Source organism: Aphelocoma coerulescens, chromosome 10, assembly GCF_041296385.1.
Source record: "Aphelocoma coerulescens isolate FSJ_1873_10779 chromosome 10, UR_Acoe_1.0, whole genome shotgun sequence".
In the NCBI taxonomy this organism is placed as follows: Eukaryota; Metazoa; Chordata; class Aves; order Passeriformes; family Corvidae; genus Aphelocoma; species Aphelocoma coerulescens.
Window position 1 is genome coordinate 18489272 of NC_091024.1, and position 24089 is coordinate 18513360.

The following is a 24089-nucleotide window of genomic DNA, read 5'->3' on the forward strand; positions in this document are numbered from 1 at the left end:
GTTCTTTAAATCCCCTGCAAAGCATGTACCACCTATCTGGTAACCACACCTCTAATGCTTCCATTTAGCTTTCATCAAGCCTGCTTTTCCTGTGTGAGTATCCAGATATTCTTCTGCTAGCAGCACATACAGGATAACCTGAGATAATTTACTTACCTATATATCAGTTGTTACTGATAGCACCAGTTAAAAGGCTTAGGGTTATAAATATAATTAATAAGACCAACGAAACTTCTCAACACATCTAATATCCCATTGATCACCATTTGTCCCCTCATTCACCTCTGCCCTTCATTGCTTTGATATTGCAAGAGTGATTTAAGATCTGGAAACTCAGGAGTGCAACAGGAACCCATTTGGATGCAGTTCTTATTTTTTTCCAGTTTAAAATATCACAGCTTCCTAGAAACTTAATGAATGTGACATTTCAAGTGCTGAGGTGTAAGGGCATTTGTTGTAACGATTTCTTTTTCTAGAGAAGAGTTGCAAATATGTACTAAAACATGGTCTGTAGATAATATGCTAACACCTATGAAACTCTGAATTATCAACATCAAAATACCTCTGCTTTATGTTGCTACTGGACATATTTATTAGTAAGTCTTTTGTGAAAACATCAGAAAATCTTCTATTTAACTCATCTTCAAGGTCAGCAAAGCCATTGAAAACTTTAGCTACCCTTCAAAAGTAAAAACAAGCTTAATGAATGTGAACTTCATGTCTCCTCAATAAAACTTAAATTTTGAAAATTTCACTGTATTTTTCAATAGTACATCACCAGTGTAAAATGATGGCCCTTTATTACTGTTTTAATTACATTTTTTGATGACGAATATGCTGACTCACGCAGGAGTCTGACACATACGAATTCAAAATGTTCTGAAAATTTATTGTTGGCACAGATAGGAGAAAAACTTTATTATTTGAACTTGTATTCCAAGGTCTGACAATTCTTTGACTAAATTCAACAGAAGCAGCCCTGGAGAAATAATTAAAATTGGACTCTAAGTGCATTAAATCAACAGGTCATATGAATAACTCTGCATTTTGAGCAACTAGAAACCTGGAAGAACAATATCCAGTTCCAACAGTGTGCTCTAATGTGATATTCAGATAGTGGATCTGCTTATCCAAAGAGGAGAGCAGTCAGAAACAACAATACATTGTTAAGAGTGTTGTGGTTTTGAAGACTTATGTGCCATTTTTAGCACTGCTATGAGTTAATAAAACATCTCACTTCTCCTGTAGCTCTAAAAATCTGTGAAAGCTTTTTCCTCTTATTTGAAACCCTTCTTGCTTAAAAAGGCAGAGAAAATATGTAACAATGACTCTTACCTACCTGAGAAGTATTTATAGAGAGAAATGCAAAAATATGTTACAATATTCAGCTGAGAATTAACCTGAGCTGGGGACTACTCAGCCATAAAGAGTGACACTGCCAGTTCATGATATAACGATGTCTTGCACATCACACTGATTTGCAGATGTCACTTTTTAGACTAAGAACAAATTGCACGTCTGACAACTCACTTTCCACTTTAAGATATTTTAAACTTTCTTCTTGTTGTGACAGGCAACAAAAAATGATTAAATTTAGTCATGGGATTTGACACTACAGCAGGCTGACTTCTATTTGTTGATTACTATTGATTTTCTTTGATACTTCATTTAAAAATCAATAGCTAGAAAGAAAAATAGGCATGGTTTACACAAATTTAAACATGCTATTGTATGCTAGAAGAGGCTACAGTTTTGGCAGGGCACTGGCATCCAATTATGAGAAAAGCTCTTAACAGGTGAAACCAAGGGCCCCAGATCGATATTCAGTTTTCTTTCTCAATCAGAGAAAGTGGCCATAAATTAGGCTCATCAGTGTTATTTTCAAGACACTCCCAAAGCAAATAATTTTACATTTTTTTCAGCCTTCCACTGCACTCATAGTAGAGGACAAAAGGTAAAGTTTGGAACAAAACTTAGAGGAAAAAAATAAAAAGAAACTTTTACTACCTGGAATTCATCCGTGCCTTTAGCTTTTTGGCTTTCTTTTTAATTTTCTGTTTCTCCTCTCCATCTTTTAATGGTTCCACAGGAACGGAACTCTCAATCACAATGTCCACAATGTACTTTTTTAATGACAGGTGCTCCTGCAGAAAATATTGAAATAATATTTAATGGTAAATATGTGATGGAGATCATAGATTATCTTCCCAGGGAAAAAAAGGGGTAAATATTTAACAGAAGGTTATGAAAATGAAGCCAAATTTTAAAATAAATCTTGGGAAAGAGATTATTTCACACTGGAAAGAACAAGTTGTGTATATTCTAAAAAGGGAGAAAAATTATTAAAAGAACAACAATAAATACTGTGCCTTCTTTTCAAAAAATTGTTACCTAACAAGCATGGACTCCAAGCTGACATCCTCTCTCCTCCAAGCTGCCTTTTACAGCTACATGAAACTTGCCCTACCCACATTAACTCATTATATTAAATAAGCTAATTTTGGTTTTTATATTAATTCTTCATGAAAATCTAAACATGTCTTAACTTTCATTAAAAATGGAAATGTATTTTACTATTTTACTATTCACTACTTAAAATGTTATGATTTATTAATAGGAATATTACTTTTCCTCTCACTTTAACAAATTTGAATTTGGGCAAAATATTGGAAAATTTCAGTTCCCCACAGAAGAAATGCTAAACCAGTTCAATGTCAGTTACTAGAATGTATTTACACGATACTGAGGCTTGTATCTCTTTTCTTACAAAATACCATACTATAAAGTACAGGTCACCATTGCTTATTAGGATAATTTATCCTTGAATGTTATTATGGCCACAATTAGGTGTGGCTATTCCTTCCCTTTGGTAAGTACCCTAAAAATTCAAAGTAAAAGGTGAAGTGCTAAAAAAATGTATAGACAGTATTTTCCAGAAAACAACCTACATTTTCTTTCATTGATTCAGGAAAATATTGCGCCTGTTGAAAACAAAATAAATCTCAGTGAAATTTCCTGGAAAAAGACCATTTAGTTTTTGGAAAGCAGTGCTGCATGATATAACCTAGGAATATATATCTAGTGAAAACAGTAAATGAAATATCTATTTTAAATCATAGGAATGCAAAATGAATACTGAATTAGTAGCTCTAATTCTACTGAATTAGTACTGGACATAAGAAATCCAACATTATCCTCTAAGCAAATTCTAAAGGTCATGTTGACTTTCCCTTTGCTCCTCTGCCTACCTTGGATAACTCCAAGCACACCTGAACAGTTTTTCCTCAGTGTATTGTCCAAGTTGTTCAAACCATACAGATTGCTACAGATCGCTATAGTCACTTTAACGTAATTTTAACAGCTTTTGTAGGCACTTTCCCTGCCCTTAATACTCTCCATTTAATTTTAGCAAGAAGTGCTTAACAGAAAACCTTCTTAAGGTATCTCCAGAGGCTGTGCCCTTGGAGCATGAGTGTATTGCAATGAGTTAGCTCTTCACCAAGCTGCTGCAGTGCAGAATAAGCCATCCCCGTCCTAGTTATGAAACCCCAGTTCAATTTTGTCTCCTCAGAGAAATGTATCCCTCAACACCCACTTAAAAACAGCTGTTCCACTAAATTTCTTTTTAAAACCAGAAATCCAGTCATTAGGTTCAAACTTCATAGGAAACAGGTGGGTCTGAGCTTGACAATGTTAAGAAAAGAGAGGACTTCCTCAGAACAGACTGTGGCACTGCTGCTTTGCTACCAAGCCTCAGGGTACTTATCCCATGACATCTATTGGAAAGGATATTTATGAATGATTTCAGGGGACTTGGTATGTACATCCCTGCTTTCCAAAGGCTGCACCCCAGCACCACCAGGAGCTTACCTCAAGTCTCTCCAGTGAGATGCAGCACTCGTAACACGCAAAACTAACCAGGACTATTACTGTAGTTCTACATCTTTGTTCAACAGTGCAACTGGGATTTTGGTTCATCACATCTTCAAACTATTATTGCTCCAAAGTGGCAGCAGAATGGAATGAAGTTCCCACAGCACTCTGGGATGGCCATCATGCTACACCAGGGGCAGTCAGGCTGCTGTGCAGCCACATCAGGGCAGCTGTGACCATGGGGCCACACTTGTGCTGGGCACAAAGGAAGGAGACAAAGCTTTGCCCCCCCTTCACAGACACTCATCTCTTTTTTCATCATCTTATCTGGGGCTTAGCTGATGCCTTGAGAACTATAGGGTTCAACAAGCACATTCATGCCCCAGGCTGTGGGGCCAGGAGAGCACCCACAATGGTTGCACGTTTTGTTCACATGAACTCGAGCACCTCTGTGAACGATGGTTCTCAGAGGTCTCGGCTTTCACGTGGGGCGGTTTGGATTAATATCAGACTTCATCCATACAGCTCATTAAAGTCAGACTAGAGTAATAATGCCTTGTGCCACAAAAACAATCACTTTTTGAAGGTACAGATCAAAGGGTGGGATTATCACCGTGGGCAGATCGACACCATTCAGGTGTGAAATGAGTATAACAAATAGCTTGGTATTGGGTGACAACTGGTACCTGAAGAGAGCTGCTGCTACATCACTCTCCAGAGCAGGGGAAAAAATATTTATCCCAGTGTTTTATTAAGTTCCCACTAGCTATCTGAAAAAAAATCAAGGTTTTAGAATCCACTGAATCACACTGAAGTACAGGAAGTCCAATCCTTTAAATAATTAAACTCATGAGTAATTTACCTGCATGGCCATAGCTGGGCTGGTGAACACACCACAAAAGCAACAACCATCAGAGCATAAAAGGGAGTGAGGCCAGTGCACTGTTTTCAAAACAAACTTTTGCCATCCTTTCATTTAACTAATATTAAAACTCATCAGTTTGGGGGAGTGGGTGGGTGTATTTCTGATGTAATTCAGGATAATGGGATAATCTGCACACTTCTTCCTGAAAGCCTTTCATTTGTTTATGTTATTGTTTTTATATAAGTAAATGCTAAATGCAGTAAGAATTTCTGAGACTAAATTAATTTATGGTCTCCCTAAAAGCATTCTGGGTTTCTTCTTATGGCAATGTGAAGGGTCATCACTGGCCTGGTCCTGTACTATGCTGAGGACATTCTGGCCCCAAATTCCCAGAGATTGGTATCTTTGGAGAATTTAGGCCATTATAAATGCAAAGCATTATTAAGCAGAGGCTCTTTTGTAACAGAAGCTTCTGTCATTAATATCTGTATTCAGCCCTACCAATAATGTTCAGTTTCAGCCATATCAATTTTAGCTGTGCAATTTCTCTGTAGCTCTGTTTTAAAGGTTTATGTACAATACTCTAATTTTGCTGGTCCTGTCCTAACAGGACACTTTTTATCTCAGGATTAAACCAGACCCAGCTATGATGGTCATTCCATGTCAGATTTTTGCCATCATTTTTCATACTTGATACTCATCCTCTGAGCTGCACAGCTGAAATCAACAATGTCACAAAGTAAGGTCTCAGCTTTCATGAAGGTGGCAGAATCTGTGCCACTAAGAGCAGTCACTGTTCTATGACAGGATGTACAGCTGCAAAATAAGGAAACAAGAACTGAATGCTGACATGTATTTCTTCATGATCACCTGTATATATTCCTCTATGCTATGTGATGATGGCTCAGTGACCCAATAGAGTAGAAATACTTCTGCTCTTTCTCTCCTGTGTTATTTTTTCCATGCATTCTCCAAAACTAAGGATTACTTTTAAAAATCCCAAGGTATCCTGTATCTGTCTTAGGGGGAGATCCTCAGTCTCTAGCTGAAAAAGCCATGAAGCATAAAAGTAGGGTAGAAAACATATACCATGTGATATTTAATAGCATTTTGTACAGAAACGTTGTTATTTGACAAAGCCATAGAACCTCTAAGTTTTTACAGAACACTGAAGGAATTTTTAGAACAACTCACGTAAATTTCTGTAAAAGTTTCAATACTTTATTTACAAGCAAGGCGATAAAGATTAATATTAAATGCCCAGGTAAAACTGCAGTCACCACAAAGCAGATGGAAATTAGATTATTTACAAAAAAGTCTTTGCTATTTCTTCCTTCTCCCTCCATTCTCAACTGTTCTAACTTTTAGTCAAGTCATTGAAAAACTGAAACTTTCCAAATGCAACAGATGGGCCTCATCTACAAACTACATGAGAAATCGAGTTGCCAAAACCATTAAAGCTAAAACTAGTAAGGTCACTCCTGAAGTCACATTCTTGCTGGTTATTGCCTAGTCCCCTCAAACTGCCTGAACCAGAAAATCTACCCTGTTAATTTCATATCTTGAAGTTGATAATTTTAGTTGACTAAACACTTCTTATAACCAAGTTTTTCTCTATATACTGAATTACACCCCTTTTTCTTATATGACATGTTTACATTACAAGGATAACAGTATTATAATCAATATCCCCTGAAATAAAAGTAATTTTTTTCAGCCTCCAGAACAAACATAATTGCAAGTTTTTCCATGGACAGTGTAGCAAATGTCACAAAATGCTGAGATGCTATAGAGCTGAGCAGGGTCCACTTCTGCTTGGATGAGGAAAACCATACCTGTAAACTGGATTCTGAACCTCACTAATGTATATAAAATACAACAGCTGGACAAGAAATTTCCCAGTTGACAACCTCTTCATACAATAGCCATTCATAAGACTAATACTCTCCACCAGCTCTCCCCATTTAGTGTCCTAATTACAGCAACAGCATCCATGGATCTGTCCTTGGCAGATGAAACCTTGGATATGTAAGTATTCATCAAACCAGAACACAACTGCAAAATTATGTTCCTACCCCATCTTTTTGACTATGACACTTCTTGGCTCCTTGTATCACATATAAGCTGCTATTCATTTCACTACTCAGGAAATATTAATAGGAACTTTATTGAATTGTCAAGTGTGCCAAACAGAATTCTTCCTAACGAAATTCCCTCATTCTAAAATTAGAATTAACCATAACACAAATACTTATTTCCTGTTCCTTTCTTTTTTAGTAACTGTTGCCTTTTTATGAATTCTGTCTGGGGCAAGCCTGCATAGGCAGGCCAATATTGCAGCAAAGCCTCTATGCCAAGAAGGAAACGAAAGCCTGGCTGTGCTGCTGTAGGGCAGCCACAGCTGCAGATCCTCTGTGTTGATCCCTGGCCCTACCTAAGCACAGTGCTCCCTCCTAACACAGGCAGGGACAGCCAGGGAGGGCAGGCTCCAGAAATCCTTGGAGCTGGCAGGAGAGGCCAGGAGCAGCAGCCAGTACACATCAGGGATTTCCTGGCACCTGCTCAAAGCTCAGCTGAGGCAGCACTGCAGGGAGATCTCTGTCCAGCACAAGACACGGCCATCCGTGTTCCAAGGTGTGACCCAGGGCTTCTTACCTGTGCTTCCATCATTTATAAACTAATCAAGTCATAGATGTGCAAAGCCTTCCTGGCTATTGGACTTTCACCCAAAAAAACTAAGCCAAAATGACCTTGCTGAATCTGAAGAGTTTATAGGGTTTTTTCCCCTCTGTTATTTTTTCATTTTCATTCCCTTCTGTATTTCTGGATTCTGGCCAGAACTGAAGCAAAAATGCCAGAAAACTGTAAGGCTGGTTATCCTATTATTTTTGTATTCTTTCCAACCTTGAATCCCCAAGTTCTGAAAGAAAAGGCATTCTTATAAGTGTTCTAACCCAATTCTGCAGACCAAGGCAATTTGAAAAACATCTGTCTCTAGCTATTTATCTAAATTCAGTCTTCAGAACTTCCAAACACTTGTTGTTACTTGTCCTCTCACATCAGCATTAAAACAAACATGAGGAAGACTATAAAGAAATACTTGTAGTGGCTTATATCACATAATAATAGCTGTCATTCATTTACCATTTTAATATTAAAAATATATATCAAACTGAGTATTTTCCATAAAGGTAAGGTACATAAGGAATATATTCTAGCAAATCAATAGGTAACTATTCTGAAGCCTACATATATCTTTTGGATTTACATCTCTACCTGTTTCAAAATAAAAATATCCTGTAACTGCAGAAAGTCATTAAAAAATATTTTCACTATTTATTCCCAATGTCAGGAATAATGGTTTCTTACTTGTGTATATAATCACTTAAGGGATATATTTGCCAAATTTTCAAGGATTTTTTAAGGTTCAATTCTAAATCATGTTACCACAGGAATATTTGTTCATGATTTTACTACGTGTTTCAACAAACTCCTCGCTATTTTATTTTTTCCTCATAATCTAGTACAATATTTAATATGGAAAACAGATGCTGAAGCAGACTACAAGTTATATCAAAACCACACTTCAATTTTAAACAATGACAGCTTGAAACACAAATGATCAGTAATTCATAATCCTAAAGAGATCAAATACTATTATAGGACCACAAGTGATGGTCCACTCCAAAATATGAAGATTCATAAAAAGGAAAGTATTCCTTATTAATATGAATTAATAAGTGTTACTGTAGGTGCTATAAACATAAGAAACAGGTTATAATGTAATGAATATTCAAATATTACACCTCAAAATCAAAATTTTAATTATTCACATTTCTATGCTAGACTGTACTTCAAAAGATGAGTTGAGAGCATTAAAAGACTTTTACTATTCATTCAAAACTGAAGAGTGACCTTTCATTGTACAATTAGGTTTTCCTTGACATCTGGAATTTAGGAATTTTTTCATGAGGGACTAATCCTGTTTTTTAGCATGCCCAAACTAAAAACTATTTTTACTGGTAGTAGTGACTGCACTTTCAGTCACCTTGCTTGTCCACAGATTCAATGACAAGACAGTCTGTCACTAAGATAAATAACAAATAATATTCTTAATAGAAGTTTTAAGTATTTCTTCAGATTTTTAATATCATTCCCACTTGTCACTCCGAAATGTGGCAACAGAAGGCAAAGTAAAGGTGGGTCTTCTCTGAGAATGAGAATTCTGCATCCTGGCCATGGAAAGCATCCCTGCAGATGAGGGAGGAAAGCTGGAAGACACTGACATTATCATCTGGCTGCAAGGACAACTGAGAGAAAGGGGGGGGTGAGAGTGCAGTTGGGCCTGCCAGCAGTAGTTTTTATTACTGGCTGTGAATATTCAAGATATCCAAGCCAAAAATAGGAAGGGTGCAGCTGCTGGCAGTGATCTATCAAAATTAAAGGCACAGCCAATAAACAATTAATCATGTACATTTTTGCCAAGAAAAACAACACTTTATAATAAATTAAAGGTAAGAAGCTATTGCTATGCAAAGTACAAAAAACTAGAATTGATGTATGGGGTACTGAGAGACCTTCTGCAAGCTGCAACATGGATTAGACTTTATAATCACTTGATTGTTCATGACAGTGTCTTCTAGGACAGAAGTATTCACAGCAGAATGACATGGCCAGAGCTCCTGGGCTGAAAGGACCACAGGTATACAAGAGATATGAACCATCCATAAACAAAAATGGACCACAGATGCCTGGCATAATTCCACTCCTCCAGCAATGCACAACCCTGCTCTAAAAAAATCCTTCCTTCCTCAGGAAAAAAAAAAAAAAAGAGTAAAGCCAACTCAACCAGAACCCGAGGCTTTACTGGGATGGGGAGTTCTTGTTTGCAAGTGATTTACAGATTGTTTCCCCTGAGCAACAGAGAAGAAAAATGGGCTGCTGCTGGAGAACTATAATCAGATGCCAAGAAAAAAAATGAATTTACTATGAAGTCTGTGGATAAAGCAAACAGGAATATTGTTCTACAAATGACAAAAACATATGCACCACCATATTACCCAGAAATGGCTTCAGTGCCACCAGAGGTGGGTCAGGGTCATCTCTTATTCTGTAATGGCCATAATGGAGCAGTCAAATATCAGAAGAGATGAAGGGCAAACACACCAGGGCAGGAGCAATGCTGCACACACTGGCCACTGACTTCAGAGCTGTGGCTGCCCTGTCCCTGGAAGAGTCCAAGGCCAGGCTGGACAGGGCTTGGAGCAAGCTGGGATAGTGGAAGGTGTCCCTGCCCATGGCAGGGGGTGGAACTGGAAGAGCTCTAAGATCCCTTCCACCCAAACCAGTCTGTGACTCTATGAATACAGGTAAACATGTCACATACCCATGAATGTTCCAGAATAAAAAAGAGAACTATTAATTGTGTATAATGATTTTTAAAAGCCACAAACCCACAGGTATAAACACCTCAAACTCCTCTATTAGATGAAACTAAAAAGCTGACCATGCTTAGTACTATTATTTTCTATTTTGCTTAACCATATCTTTCAGACAGGCTACCAAAGGAGTTCATAGAACACTATTAATCATTTAAATAGAAGAATTTGACAACACTGATTCAGTAAGGAAAACAAAAGCATTTTTTCAATAACGCAAAGGCTAAAGCAATAAATGTTATGTATTCCAAGTTATATATATAATTTAATTGCAATGAAAACATAGTGTATTAAAAAAATAAATAATTAGCAAAATCCTGGCATCACCATGTGTCTAGACAAGAAAGCTCCTTGTAAATACAGATGAAGAAGAGCAAGGGTCAGACATGAAACTATTCCCACATTTTTTTCCCTCAGTAATTTCCTCTGCAAGAAATAATGGAAGCAGCACACACCTCTAAGAAAACAGCTCTGTTTCTTTCAGAGAAACAACTCCTTTCTCCTAAAATCTAAAAATCTTTTAGAAATTCCAGCTGCTACAAACATGAACTCTGCCTGTGTGTGGTGCTGGCTATAAAGCTCACCTGGCTGGCACAGCACAGGTACCAGCACAGCTCTGCCTCAGGCTCCCACCACATCCTGCCAGGGTTGGTGTCCGTACCAGGGGAAGCTGCCAGCACAGGCAGGCACTCTGTAAATCAGAGCTGCTACAGCCTGGGCAGAGCTGGGCCAGGAAAGGCTCCCACTGCAGCCCCAGCCAACTGGGCAGCTAGACTCCAAAGGGAGCTTTAGTCACTGGCCAGCAGCTTTTTTTAAAGGAATGTGGGTGGGCTCAGCCAACGAGGTCTTTATATAAATCCTCACATTTTAACGCTGTCAGTCTTCAGACAACAACCACCTCTCTGCTCCATCATGGGATTATGTTTTCATTTGCTCTAAATATACCTCTTAGAAGTTCTTTGTTGCCCTTATACAATGACAATAGAATCAGTTTTCTCTCCTGATAAAAAAAAGGCACATTTTTCACATACGCAAACAATGGTTCATTAATATTCCTCCATCCTGCTTTGGAATACATAAAATTTTAGCATGCACCTTATATAAATTAACCAAACCCTGCCAAGTTATCTATTGCATCTGGTTTTTAGAAGTACTTTTCACTTATTAGAAACATTCATAGACCCCACAGAATGACATGATTTATATTCTCAAAGTCCCTTTAAACCATGGCATTTAAACACCAGGAGATACAGAGAACTGGGACAATGATTCAAAGGGAGCTGTTGGGTGTATTTCTCCAAGCAAACCAGGAGAGGCAAGAAAGGCAAAGACAAAAGGGAAAGCAGAGGGGCATAAAAGTGAATCTGTAGGAGCTACAAGTGGAAGAAAATGTCTACAAGGTCCTTGCAGAGACTCCTCAGCCTAATGAAATCACCAGGTGTGGTCCTATGCCTTTTGCAGGCACCTTTTCAGTGAGGCCTTTGTGTCAAACAGGCTTTAATTCAGCAAAGCAATTAGTCAGGACTACCAACACACTAATTGATTCCAGTGAAGTCAATGAAAGCAAATTGCTTACACTGTTTACATCTTTTGCTGAACTAAAAGCAACGTGGATGTTGAGAGGGGACGGGAAATCAATAGCATAGAAAATGGCAGTGCAAAAGAAGGCGAAGCTGAGAGTTTGATGGAAGAAGCCAGGCACTTAAGCAGAGAGATAATGTAGGCAGGACGCTCTTACTGCACTGAAGGTAATGGTGAAATGATGTGGGACAGTGGGAGCATTGAAAGCTTCAGAAATATACTGAAGATGACTTTTAGCCTGCTGGAAGTTTTACCAGCTAGGTGAATTAATGTATCTGTAAGAGGCCAAACAAAAGCAAAGTTACAAAGGAAGTAACAAATGTGAACAGAACTTAATTTGCTTTCACATGATAACCACTGCTAGAAAACCAAGAGCTGTTTGCTGTAAGAGAAAGCTATGCCTGCTTCAGCTGGAGACTAATAAAGCCCCAAATGAAGAAAACCCAAAAGGCTGATGTGCAATGAAGCTCCCACATAATCTGAGAAAGAACCTCAAGCTTTTTCATCTTCATTCATAGCAAAAATATTTTCTTTGTGCATGTCACATCCACAAATGAATTCACCTTCCTGATGGTCTAACACCAGCTGTCAGCTCCTGCACAAGACATGCTGGAATAAAGCACAGTAAGCACTTGATGCCAAACCAGTGGGACACTGCTCTGACATGAAGTCTGCTTTTACCTCTGAAAATGTCTGTAAAATTACAAAATTTATAGGCACTCTAGCAAAGAGAAAATCCCTAGAATATATCAGCTTCTTTTTATTTCTGGCAAGATCAACTCCTACCCCCACCTGGCCCAGAGGAATCAGTGTCCCTACCATTAAGTAGTTTTTAACCTTTTGCTTACAGTCAACTCAACCAAGAAAAATCCTTACTGTGTTAAGAGAAATTATATAATCATTTGCTTAAATCAGTTTCCAAAGTCTTGAGGAGATACCCAAATCTGAGATACCAGTATGGACAAATAAAAAGAATCCTGTGATTTCTCAAGTAATAGTAAAGAAATTCTATGATCAGATTAGAATTCTAAAAAAGCTTTCTTTCCAGGCAGCTACCTAATATACTGAACACAAAATGAGTCAAAGATCAAGAGTAAGTTATCTGAGGTGTCAAGTGCATAAGGTCAAAGGTGAAATTTTATTAGGTCAAAGGTGATATAAATAAAATCTTTTATGTCAAAGAAGAAGGGTCACACATGAGACATATATAATCTAAAGACATCACAGATGACAAGTAATAACTTTAAGTAACACAAGTGTTTTCTCACTAGAGTTACCTTCACTGACTGGAAAATTGAAAATAGTGCTAAATAAGTAACTGACTATTATAAAGCTTCCCTGGAATATGGGTTCACTTCTATATAATACTTAAGAATTTTTTTCTCAAGTATTTCAAAACTTGAGAAGTTACTGAATGCTTTAGTTGTGAGGACGGCATTAACTATGCATGCTGAATAAAGAGATACACAAAGCAGATTGCTCTGATAAATAAAACTGCTTTGCTATTTTAGACTGGCCAGATCTACAATGAGTGTCTTACTACTGCTCTTTGAAAAAAAAAAAAAAGTAATAAAAAGCAGAGAGGGCCTCAGACCCAGGAAATTTCAGGTTACGATAATATAGTTCATAATTTTATACTTGGACTAATTGAAATATAGCCATACATAATATATAAAATACCTAACAATGGAAGCATCCATACATTGCCAGTATGCCAAATACTATGCACCTTCTAGATTGAGGATATTCAAATCTGCTACAGTAATTCTCAAGCTGTTCATTCAGTTAAAACTGTTCTTTCCTTTCTCTCCTGCACTAAGCATACATACATTTAACCTTCATCTAGGTCTTAAATGCACAACAAAACGTTTTGCTGAGAAACCCTGGATTTAAGCACAAAAATCAGGATCTTTGCGCCCTCTAGTGGAATTTCTCTTTCACAAATGCAACAGCAAATGCAGCTGTTGGCACCTGATCCCTTTTTCCAGACACTGGAATTGTTCAGCTATCAAATTAGATGTGAAGAGCGTGCAATGCCCGGTCAAAAGAAAATCCAGTTCACTGTTTTCCTCCATATTCATCTGAGCCAGCTGCCCAGCAAGAACCACAGTTCAATCACCAGTGGCCAGACAGATACCAGTAAAGGCCTGAGAGATCCAAGAAAATGTCAATACCTGAGACTGCCTGCAACAGGAAAGATTCTGGGAAATCTCACAGCTGGTATTTCCAGGCAAACACGTGCAGTATGTAGCTTTCTCACATATATCCACTTAGGTAAGCCTGGCATCTAAAATCTAAATCCAAAACCACACAACTCCCACTAATCACTGTCCAAGGGGATAAAAGAAACTGAAAAACCAGTTTATGTACTTTCATTACAGTTGGGAAAGGGCAGGAAAGTGCAACTCCACAAACATTTATTCCTCCAGACGACTGTGCCTCTCCAATTATCTTTTTCTGCTTTTTCAGTGATAACCACCTCTGTGAATTTCACTACTTCAGAGACCTAACTCTCCAAAGCTTTTTAAAAAGGAGAACATGATACAGCCAGATGTAGAAAGCTGAAAATAAATAGAATGTTTCAGTAAATAAAAATAGTAACAAGAACTGTGAAGGAAAGTGAAAAACTCAGAACTACTGGACAGTGTCATCTGAATCAGCTCGGCTGGAAACTGATTTCCAAACACAATTAAGTTAAATCTGAATCAGTGCTGAAGAACTGGCTTGCACACTATTTCCTCCTAACACCTGACAGATATAATAATAATAATACAGGGGCATTCACAAATTTTTTTGGATGTGCAGAACTCAAATTCTCATAGAAAAGGCCTTGACTTAATACTGTAGCTGAATTCCAGCAGCAGCAACAAAAAATTAAATGAGACAACTATACAGATGTCTTTTCTACAAAACAGTGGTCTCTTGATATAGTACAAAACATCCTCAATGCTTCCTAAAAATCACCCTAAACGCCAACTCTTCTAAAGAAGCTACTGAAAATCTATTCTTCTTAGCGATTTTAATGCTTACAAAACGTTTCCAACCTTACATTTTGAAGTAATTTAGCACTACAGTTTTCAGCATTATGGACTTTGAAGCATAGGATAGCACATCTGCTCACCTAAAAAAGGACTAAGGTATTTCAAGCAACAAGAAGGAACAAAGGAAAAAAGCAGGATGCTGACACTTGCAATGTATAAGATTTTTAGGATAAAAAGATAAATGTAGTGACATGAAAAATGCCTTTGGTTAATAGAAAAATAATTAGTCACATTTTAAAAAGAATCTACTTCCAATGGCAATTGCCTGCAGTATGTGAATGCACTGTTGCTTTCATTCCTTTTCTTTGGCAGTCTGCTACGACTCCCATGCTAACAGAAACAGTCTTGTTCAACTCCTTTATAAGAATTTTTTCATGGGCTACTCAGCGAAATGGTATTTAAAACTAGAATATAGAAAAATAGTACAAAACTTACCACTTCTTCATCTGAAAGCTCTCGTCCTTGTATACTACTGTTTTCTCTCACAGCTTGCTGGTGTTTTTTCCCTTTAATGTGGCTAAAAAGATACACTTCTGATGAGATCTGTAATGACAATGACTTAATAGTTATTTTTTCTTTGCAAATTTTGTAATGTATAAACAACAGTATTTTACATGTAATACAAAATATGCCAATTTGTCAGAAGTATGTTCAGAAATTCAAGCACAGTACTTTATTCCTCAATCTAATTTACATAAACATCTTTTATGCAGGACTTAACAGTAAATTACAGAATGATTTGCTAGCCAGCAGTGTAATAATAGATTAAAAAGTATGTTGGGCTTTCCTCTCATCTTCACTTCAATCTAATTTCATATACTGGAGTTTCATTCTGAAATGCATGGTCAGTGAGTATACAAAGACTCCAGTCTGCTGAGCCCGAGCTTCTGTTCCAGCACCGCCTGAGGTGATCCCCTGCAATCTTGCTTAATGCAGCAATTAAAGAGAAATAATGCTTAGTGGCATATAAGGCTCCAATAATGCACAGTCTTTGCAAAGCAGTGAAAGCAGTTATCAGCAAGAGCAGATCTCCCAGCTCTGGCTCAGTGACTCTGTGGCTTCTCTCCCCAGCCATTCCTGGGACATGGGAGGGCAGGCACAAGCAGAGAGACCCAGCTGAGGCTAGGATGTCACCAAGCAATGTACTTGGATTCCAACAGCAACCAAAAAATAAGACACCAAAGGAAAAGAGGAGACGAAGAGAACACTCCTTTTCCTTTCCAACACTTTTAAACATCCAACCAAACTCAATTCGAGAACTTCTTGAGCTTGATGTGGTTTCTCTGTGAGTCTCAATCCAACAAAACTTAACCAATCAACCCCTGAACTCATGGTGAATTCAAATAACCACAGCATCTTACAAAAAGGTGTTCCCAGCTCAGCTGCCTGCTATGTAAAGGATCATATTCTTTACTTTGCTATAAACCTATCTTTTAAACACCTTCTTCCATTTGATGCTCCTGAATTCTTGCTTCTCTTTGCAGAGACAGCCAAGAACTGAGCACTGCCCACAGTCTCCATTGTACCCACAACTCTACACTTCTTTCAAATCTTCCCTAACCCACCTGATTTATGGACAGAAGAATACGGTGCATTTTTTACAAAAGCAGAGCAGGAATACAGTAAAAGTGCAAGTGAGTGAAGCAGAACTTGTAGCTTCATGGCTTGGGTTGGTCTTGCAATTCCAGCAGTATCCCCTCTACCCAACTTACCATTACATTGCATAATGAGCACTGCTTCTTTCGCTCATAGGGTGTAAGTTTTGGTGCATAGTCAGTATTAGCATGTCTTCCACTACTTAGTTCAGCTGCTTTCTCTTTTCTCTGTTCAATTTGTTCCATGTGCCTTCTAATACTTTCATCATGCTGAATGGAAAATAAAGCAATGAAGAAAACACACACTGAATTACAGCAAATGGAATTAAACTGCGCAAAGAAATATTAACATATTTTTCAACTAATGTATCCTTTTATACCTTCAGCTGAATCTTCTTCTGCAGTTCTTCCATGGCTTCTTGCTGAGCTGCAGTAAGAGCTGCCAACCTCTCCTCTCGATCTCTAACCAAAAGATAATCAGTATAGGGAGAATTTGTATCAATGTAAAGCATGAATAATACTGGCACATTTATGTTTGTAATGGAGAAAAAGAAAACCCAAAAATGAAGTTGAAGATGGTTCAGTAAAAAGAAAAACAACAAAAAGCAACTTAGTTAACAGAGAACGCCAATGTTTTCATTTGAATGACTTAATACAGACAGACACTTGAACCTTTGTAGCAGAACCTGAGTCACACCTCAGTCCCAATCAGAGCAATGACAGCCAAGGAGATGCTACAAAAGAGTGATGAATGTGAAATCCTGTCACCATTTGCATTCTTCAGCCAAGGGCTGCAGGCAGTGAACCAATGGGAAGGAGTAGAACGACAAATGGAAAAAACCCCTTATGGCACTGAGGGCAGTGTTTCATAAAATGTTCATCAGTACAAATTTAAATACAGAAACTTCCAGATAAAACTTTGACCAACAACAGCATCACCCTGGTGAAGAGATTTAGATTATTTTTCTGTCTGAGCAAAGAAAAAGGGGTGTAACTTTACTTGTAACTGTAACCATTAAGCGGACATCTGCTTAGGTTAGAATAAGACGAAACTCTTAAATAAGAGTTTCATCAAGAACAACATCCTAGTGATCAGTAAGACAATGGATCAATTAAATCCTAAAGAGTCAGCAACTCATGCTGTTTATACAAAAAAATTTGTACAATGTGATGGGAGAGAAGCCTGGCAGCTCTAAAAGGCCAAAGACATAATGAAGGCTCTGGGTAAAACTGAGCTATGAAGGAGTCAATCAAAGCCATCAGCCATCTTTTCAAAAAGCATTCTAAAATTAAAGGAGCCTGAGCAACGAAACTAGAGAGCCTAACGTAAGGACTATTACCCAAACTGCAGTGGATTTTGTCATGTCTGGGTGCAAAACCCTGTTTGTCTGGGATTTTTTTTTTTAAACAGACATCTGATAGAAAAAAACAAAATCAGTTCCATAAACGTAGAAAGCTCAGATAAAGTAACTTTTTAAAATGCTAACAGAATGTTAACAGAAAATATAAAAGCAGATAGGAAAGAAGATAGGGGAGGAAGTAAATCAAATGATAAACACTAAACAGTTGTTCTTTCAGAAAGAAAAAGTGAACTCTTCCAATCACTGTGTGTGAGAGGGGTGAGGAAGAGATTATGGATGAGAAGCATCAGGTAGTTTATGTGTTATCTCTCCTGAGGTACAGAAAGGAAAACTGAACTACAAGCTCATTTTAGCTATTTCTTTCATTCTGCATTTTTATGTATTTGTTTAAAGCTACAAACTATGACAGCTTATTACCATTTCATACTTTGGGTTAATAGTCTTTGAAACAAAATTCTCAAGTTTCCATTTACAGAGCATCAACATTACTCCTGCGCAAGCCCTTCTGAAAAGCATTCATTTTACATGGTTAGGGTATTTTATTATACAGTTTTATGATTTCTACTGACAAGAACAAAATTTTCTGTATTATGGATTTCAACTCTCTGGAATATAAAATACTTTGAATACAACTAAAACTTTACTGGAAACAAGTTAATGTACCGTAAGGGCAGAGGGGCTTTTAAAGTCAGTTTTAAGTACACTATTCCATTCATACAGAAGCTTTAATCGCCAACAGATGCACATGGTAAAGCTTATACTGAAGAAACTTTAAGCAGATACTGCAAGAATTACTCATTCCAGCAAGTATTAAATCTTCAGGACACAAGCCAAATCCTAGCAGCAGGAAAAAAACCAACAAAACACCGAACGATGCCCCAGGGTTCCTCCAGAACACACTGCAATCCAGGACGGAAGGCCAGGACAGCCAGCTTCCTGTCAAGCTCATCCCTCCCTGAGCTTCAAAACCAGGACACTGAGTCCTCCCTTCACTCTGCTATGTTAGAGAAACCTCAGAACTGTTACTAGGGAGATGTAATGACTCTGACATAACAGAATCACCGGTTGTAAGGCACCACACATTCTTTCCTACACTTTCCTAAAATCATGAAAAAAAAAAAAAGAAAAAAGGAAAAAATCTCTCTTGTGTAATCAACATCTGGCAAAGAAAAACAAGTGCAAGCATGGTACTGCAATATCAAGTACAAAGGGTTTGAAAACTGAGCATTATAGCAACAAATACAGAGGAGATTTACTGACACAATACCAACAGAAGGCAAATGGAAACTGCTGCTTCTCACATGTCTTAAGGAAATGAATGGGGTGCAACAAAGGGATGTGGCAGATTTAACACTGATTAAACTAAAAGAGCAAGGAACTATATGCTTGGAGATTTTTGACAAGATCTAACTGTAGAAGGCCTTAGAAGACAAAGATAGGGACAGTGGGACAATTATTGGCCATTTGCTTACTTTGAGGGTTTCCTCAAATTTCAGAAAGATGTAGAAGCCTTACACATGCAGGGTATATCTTCCCAAAACAGCATAACCAAATTCTCTATTAGTCCTAATCTTCCTCGAATATTTGCAAATGAGAATAAGATACTGAAGGATCTCTTCCAACTCACTCCATCTCACTGTGATTTTGGCTCAAAACACTGAGGAAGGGTCCATGAAGCCCTGGGAAAGGCTACAGATCCTACCCAGAATTCATTATACATCTAAAGGAATGCTGAATCTCTTTATGATGTCACTCATGACTTCAGAAGATGAAAGGTGATCAATACATTTCTGAATATTTTACTTGGGGAAAAAAAAATCCTCTTCATGACAGTTTTGAAGCAAACAAGCCACCACAATAAAAATGTAACAAGAACCATTAGTGTACACCCAGCACAGAAAAACCCCTAATTTTTAGCAAGGTTTTAAGGAATACTTATGGCAGGGGCACTGTAGGAAAAGAGGGAGAAATAGTATGTGAATACAAACAGAATTTGGTAAATTAAACGAGCAGAATGTATCAGACTGCATCAGACTTGAAAGTTAACCTCCCTCATACACCAACATTCATTCTCTATGCACCTCATGTTTGGCTCAAAAGGAAGAGAGAGAAAAGTCCATGTGAAGTCCCCTTTGAGAACTTTCAATTATGGGCGAAAGTATAAACTAAGTAGTTCACAGGCAGCAGAATTAATGAAGCCTGATTTCCTGGCTTTGTGCTTCACAAATGTAATCTTTGGTGTCTACAACAATGTGAAATCAAATTGCTGCCAGTAAGTCCAAAAGTTTCAGGAGAGTGGAGGAAATGGGGAACCATGGGTACATTAATCTTGTTGCCTTTGAAAAGTAAGGTGAAATATGAAAAAGGCAAATTATTAGAAGGTCTTGTAAGCAATAAAACTAAGATGAATATAATAAAGTACAGCCTTGCAACTTATATTGTGCATGTATGTAAGGAATACAAAAACCTATTACAGAATTTATGATGACTCACTTGATTTCTTCTTTCAAGCCATTCATCAAGAATCCCTAAAAATGCTACTTCTTAAAATCCTTAGCCTGACAAGCCAGGAAGGTACTGCTGTTATAGAGAAGGTGCAGTTTACTAGGGAGGATAATGGTGAAGGGAACCAAAGAAACGATTGCAAAGTTACCTGGCTCTCTCCCGTGCTGCATCTTCTCGTGCTTTTTCCTTCTCTTGCCTCTGCTGTTCAATCCGTGCTTCCTGTTCCTTCCTCTTCATCAGCAGCTCCTCCACCCGGGCCTGCCGTTCCGCTTCCAGGGCTCTCTTGCGCTCCTAGCCAGGGAAAAGCAAATTCTCACTGCTCTTTTAGGCATGAAATAAAAAGGAATTAAGAGAAACTCTCTGTTAACGTCTACGGAGCCAAAATGAAACACAAAGCTGTATCTCATTGTGCCCCTGCAGCTACAGCCACATCGTACCTGAACTGCCTCATCCCGCGCTTGTTTCTCCTCTTGCCTTCGCTGACGCTCTTCTTGCAACTCATTTAAGCGCTGTTCATATTCCTTGAGTTTGTTCAACACATCGTGGCGTTTGTTCTGAGCTTCCAAGGTGTTTATAAAAGCAATTTCATTTACCTGCAAACAATCAGAAAGCCTAAGAAAAGACCTGAGAAGTTGAAATAGGTTTCATCTTAGGGAATTCCATCCATTTGTTAACTATCCACTTGATAATTAAACTGGTGGGACATTTCTCCAGAACAGGTTGGAAAACTACCAACTGGAGAATAAGTCTTTAGGTTTTGTAATCATTTTGTACTGTTTGTTTGTTTTAGACAAGACAGCCCATGGAATATAAAAAGAGAATTTGAATTGTATCAGAGAAACAAGAAATTTGGGTAAAATACAGAAAAATCTCTAAATTCTCTCAGCATCAAGATTTCATCAGTCCATTCTCTCCATCACAAAATGTGTAATGTTAAAACCCAGATGAATAAATCAGTAAAATACACAAGCATTAGTAGAATCCAACAGGTCTTTTGAGCCAAATTTAAATATATGTGTACTTACTGATCAAAAAAGTGGAAGTATAGATAGTATGAATAAGAAAAAAACAAACAGGCTCATGGTCTAATATTTCTTATCCATATAGCCTATTTCATGAACATGTATTATCTTTTTCAATCACAGGACAGTGCAATACATAAGAACAAATAATAATAAGAAAAGGTTAGCTTAAAAGAACTTAAATGTGCATGCTAAAAAAAACAGGTAAAGGGAACATATACAGACTGAAAAAAACAGATCACGAAGAAGGGTGGTAGGATAATGTTTGTAACTTTGTTTCCTGACTAGAATCCATTTACAGAATGGATTTTACAGGTCAGTAAACAAGCAAGCACTGGGAATTTAGATAACCAACTGGGCAGCAACAGTTACTATGGTCTGCAGCTATCCTACCCATCAGCTATTTCTCTAAAGCCTTCTGGCCCAATTAACCTTGATTTCCAGAACACAAGAACCTCATGAGGCAGCAGATCCTACACACTTAAACACACACAGTATTTGAAACATCTGCTTATCTGAGGAACTATGGCAAGTGTGATTTAGTTAATATAATTACAGAAGTCACACTGGTGTAATGGAATAGTAATCAATATATAGTAGACTGAATTAGGTAGTCTAGAAACCATTTTAATCCAAGAGAGAGACAGCAACTAAGTAAGAAAGCAAAATCAGTTTTGTTGTGCTTATCTTGAATAACACAAATGAACAACTGCATCAATCACAGCTGGGATACATGCTCATCATATAATGAAACAGTTTCAAGGAGATCCATGTATCTTTACTTGGGAAAAACAGTCTTTAAAATAAAATACTTCATTTATGTTATGCTGGTTTTGGCTGAGATAGAGTTAACTCTCTCTGTAGTAGCTAGTATGGGACTATGTTTTGGATTTGTGCTGGCAACAGTGCTGATAACACTGGGATGTTTTAGTTACTCTTGAGCAGGGCTTGCACAGCACCAAGGCCACGGGACCAAAGGGATACTCGGGACCACAGGACATCATGTGCAGCAACAAAACTGGGGGGAGATTGGTGTGGGGCCACTGCTCAGGGACTGCCAATTGTTTCCTTTTGCATCACTTGTCTTTCTTTATTATTTATCTCTCTTTGTTATTTTTCTTTTTCTTAGAACTGATTTTTCCCCTTCCAGTTATTAAACTGTTTCTGTATCAACCCATGAGATTTCTCACCTTTACACCTCTGATTCTCTCCCCCCATCCCATGGGACAGGAGGCAGAATAAGCATGTGGTTGTGTGGTGATAGTTGCTGGCTGGGGTTAAACCATTAAAAGTTTTATCTAAGTAGTATGAAAGAGGCAAACCAAAAAGCATCCATCTAGTGATTGTCTTATGGAATTACGTGTTAAGTCAAAAGAGCACTAAACATACTTAATTTAGAATAACTGCCACATGCTAACTGCAGGTCTCTGTCTATTCCCAGCGGCTCCAACAACATTAGTGGTACAAAACACAGCAACACAACTACTGCTTAAGGACACAGAATGCTGGATCTAGAATGGTTTTTTAACAAAAGAGAAGAAACATGAGCTCACCCCACTTCTCTTTCTACATGCTGGAAAGCAGAGAACTGATCATTAGATGTTCTAGTCCTTCCAGGAGGACTAGGTAACATCAAAAGTGCTGTCACACTCAATAAGGAACACAAGCAAGATAACTATCAGCTCTTTATTTCAACCCATCTTTTCCTCCACACCAACCTACCATGATGTCTAGTAACAGCTAATTAATTGTAAGTCATATTAGAAAAAACAGCACCATTTAGACATCAGCATTTATCTGCTTCATGGCTCACATTTGTTCGTATCTAACCTGCACTGTCCTTCACAAACTACTCAGGAACACTCTAAGGTGCCACATATATAAAGGCATAGCTGTTGAATCCTCTTGAAAACAAAGTCACTTACCTTAGCTTCTTCCTCCTGTGCTTTTTTTACAATTGCTTGTAGCTGAACTTCACGTTTGAATTCTGCATGAAGTAACTTCTCCTCCATCATCCTGCGCCTTTGATCTAACAATTCTTCTTTCCATTTCCTTACATCTTTCTCCTATACAGAATGAGCCAATTCATTACTGACAATGGTATCTGACAACAGGGCCTGAATTTTCTTCAGGATTTTCTAATACTTGAAGCTTTCTTCACAGTAACAAAATACTTTCATGCCCTACACAAAGCCTACCTTAAGTTTAACCCACAGTATACTGCTTCAGTTTGGTGAGTTTTACCATTTCTGTTGGATACATGCATGTCATAGGTTAGCAAGCATAGTCCCAGAAGGGGTGTCCTTGCTAAGGGGTGCTTACAGTTTCCTCTAGGACCTGATAGAACCTATCAGCTGGCCAGTTTGAATATGGACAATTCTTTAAGCCACCTAAAGTCGTGACCACCTCTGTGATACACACTTAAGAATAGACAAACTGCCCCCCAAGCTCTCTCTCGTTTCCGGCGCTGGGACAGGTGGCTGCAGGCCCCGTGCAGGGGCCAGCAGGCCCGGCCAGGCCCTGCTTGGGCCAGGCCGGGCCGGGCCACAGCCAGCCTGGAGTCGGTGGACCTGTTCCAGTCGTGGAACCCCCCCACTGCCTTGCTGTGGGCAGCCGGAGCAGCTTGGCTCTCCCCCCTCTCCACTTCGATAAGAAAAATTCAACATTCCAGCTGCAAAGCTGCAAGGCCGAGGTGAGATTAACCCTTTTATTGCTGTGAAGAGCTGAAAACCTGAGGGAAGAGAGAGAGGAGATGCTTAAAGCTGAAATTCTGCTGTGAAGCTATGATATATCAGAGTATCCCGTTGT

General features: G+C 38.2%; 1 protein-coding gene across 7 annotated transcripts in view; it reads right to left on the minus strand.

The window, feature by feature from the left end:
• The window catches only part of SCAPER (S-phase cyclin A associated protein in the ER), a 215008-nt gene that overhangs the window by 77612 nt on the left and 113307 nt on the right, over window positions 1-24089 (minus strand). For all 7 annotated transcript variants that reach the window (XR_011154270.1, XM_069026155.1, XM_069026153.1 and 4 more), the window contains 7 exons: window positions 23207-23347; window positions 20697-20852; window positions 20408-20550; window positions 16774-16855; window positions 16511-16663; window positions 15234-15341; window positions 2008-2144 (listed from right to left, as the gene is read on the minus strand). Coding sequence is in view for 6 of the 7 variants with exons in the window: in XM_069026155.1 (XP_068882256.1) it covers window positions 2008-2144; window positions 15234-15341; window positions 16511-16663; window positions 16774-16855; window positions 20408-20550; window positions 20697-20852; window positions 23207-23347 (920 nt within the window). In the remaining variant the exon portion in view is untranslated. The remainder of the gene's footprint in view (window positions 1-2007; window positions 2145-15233; window positions 15342-16510; window positions 16664-16773; window positions 16856-20407; window positions 20551-20696; window positions 20853-23206; window positions 23348-24089) is intronic.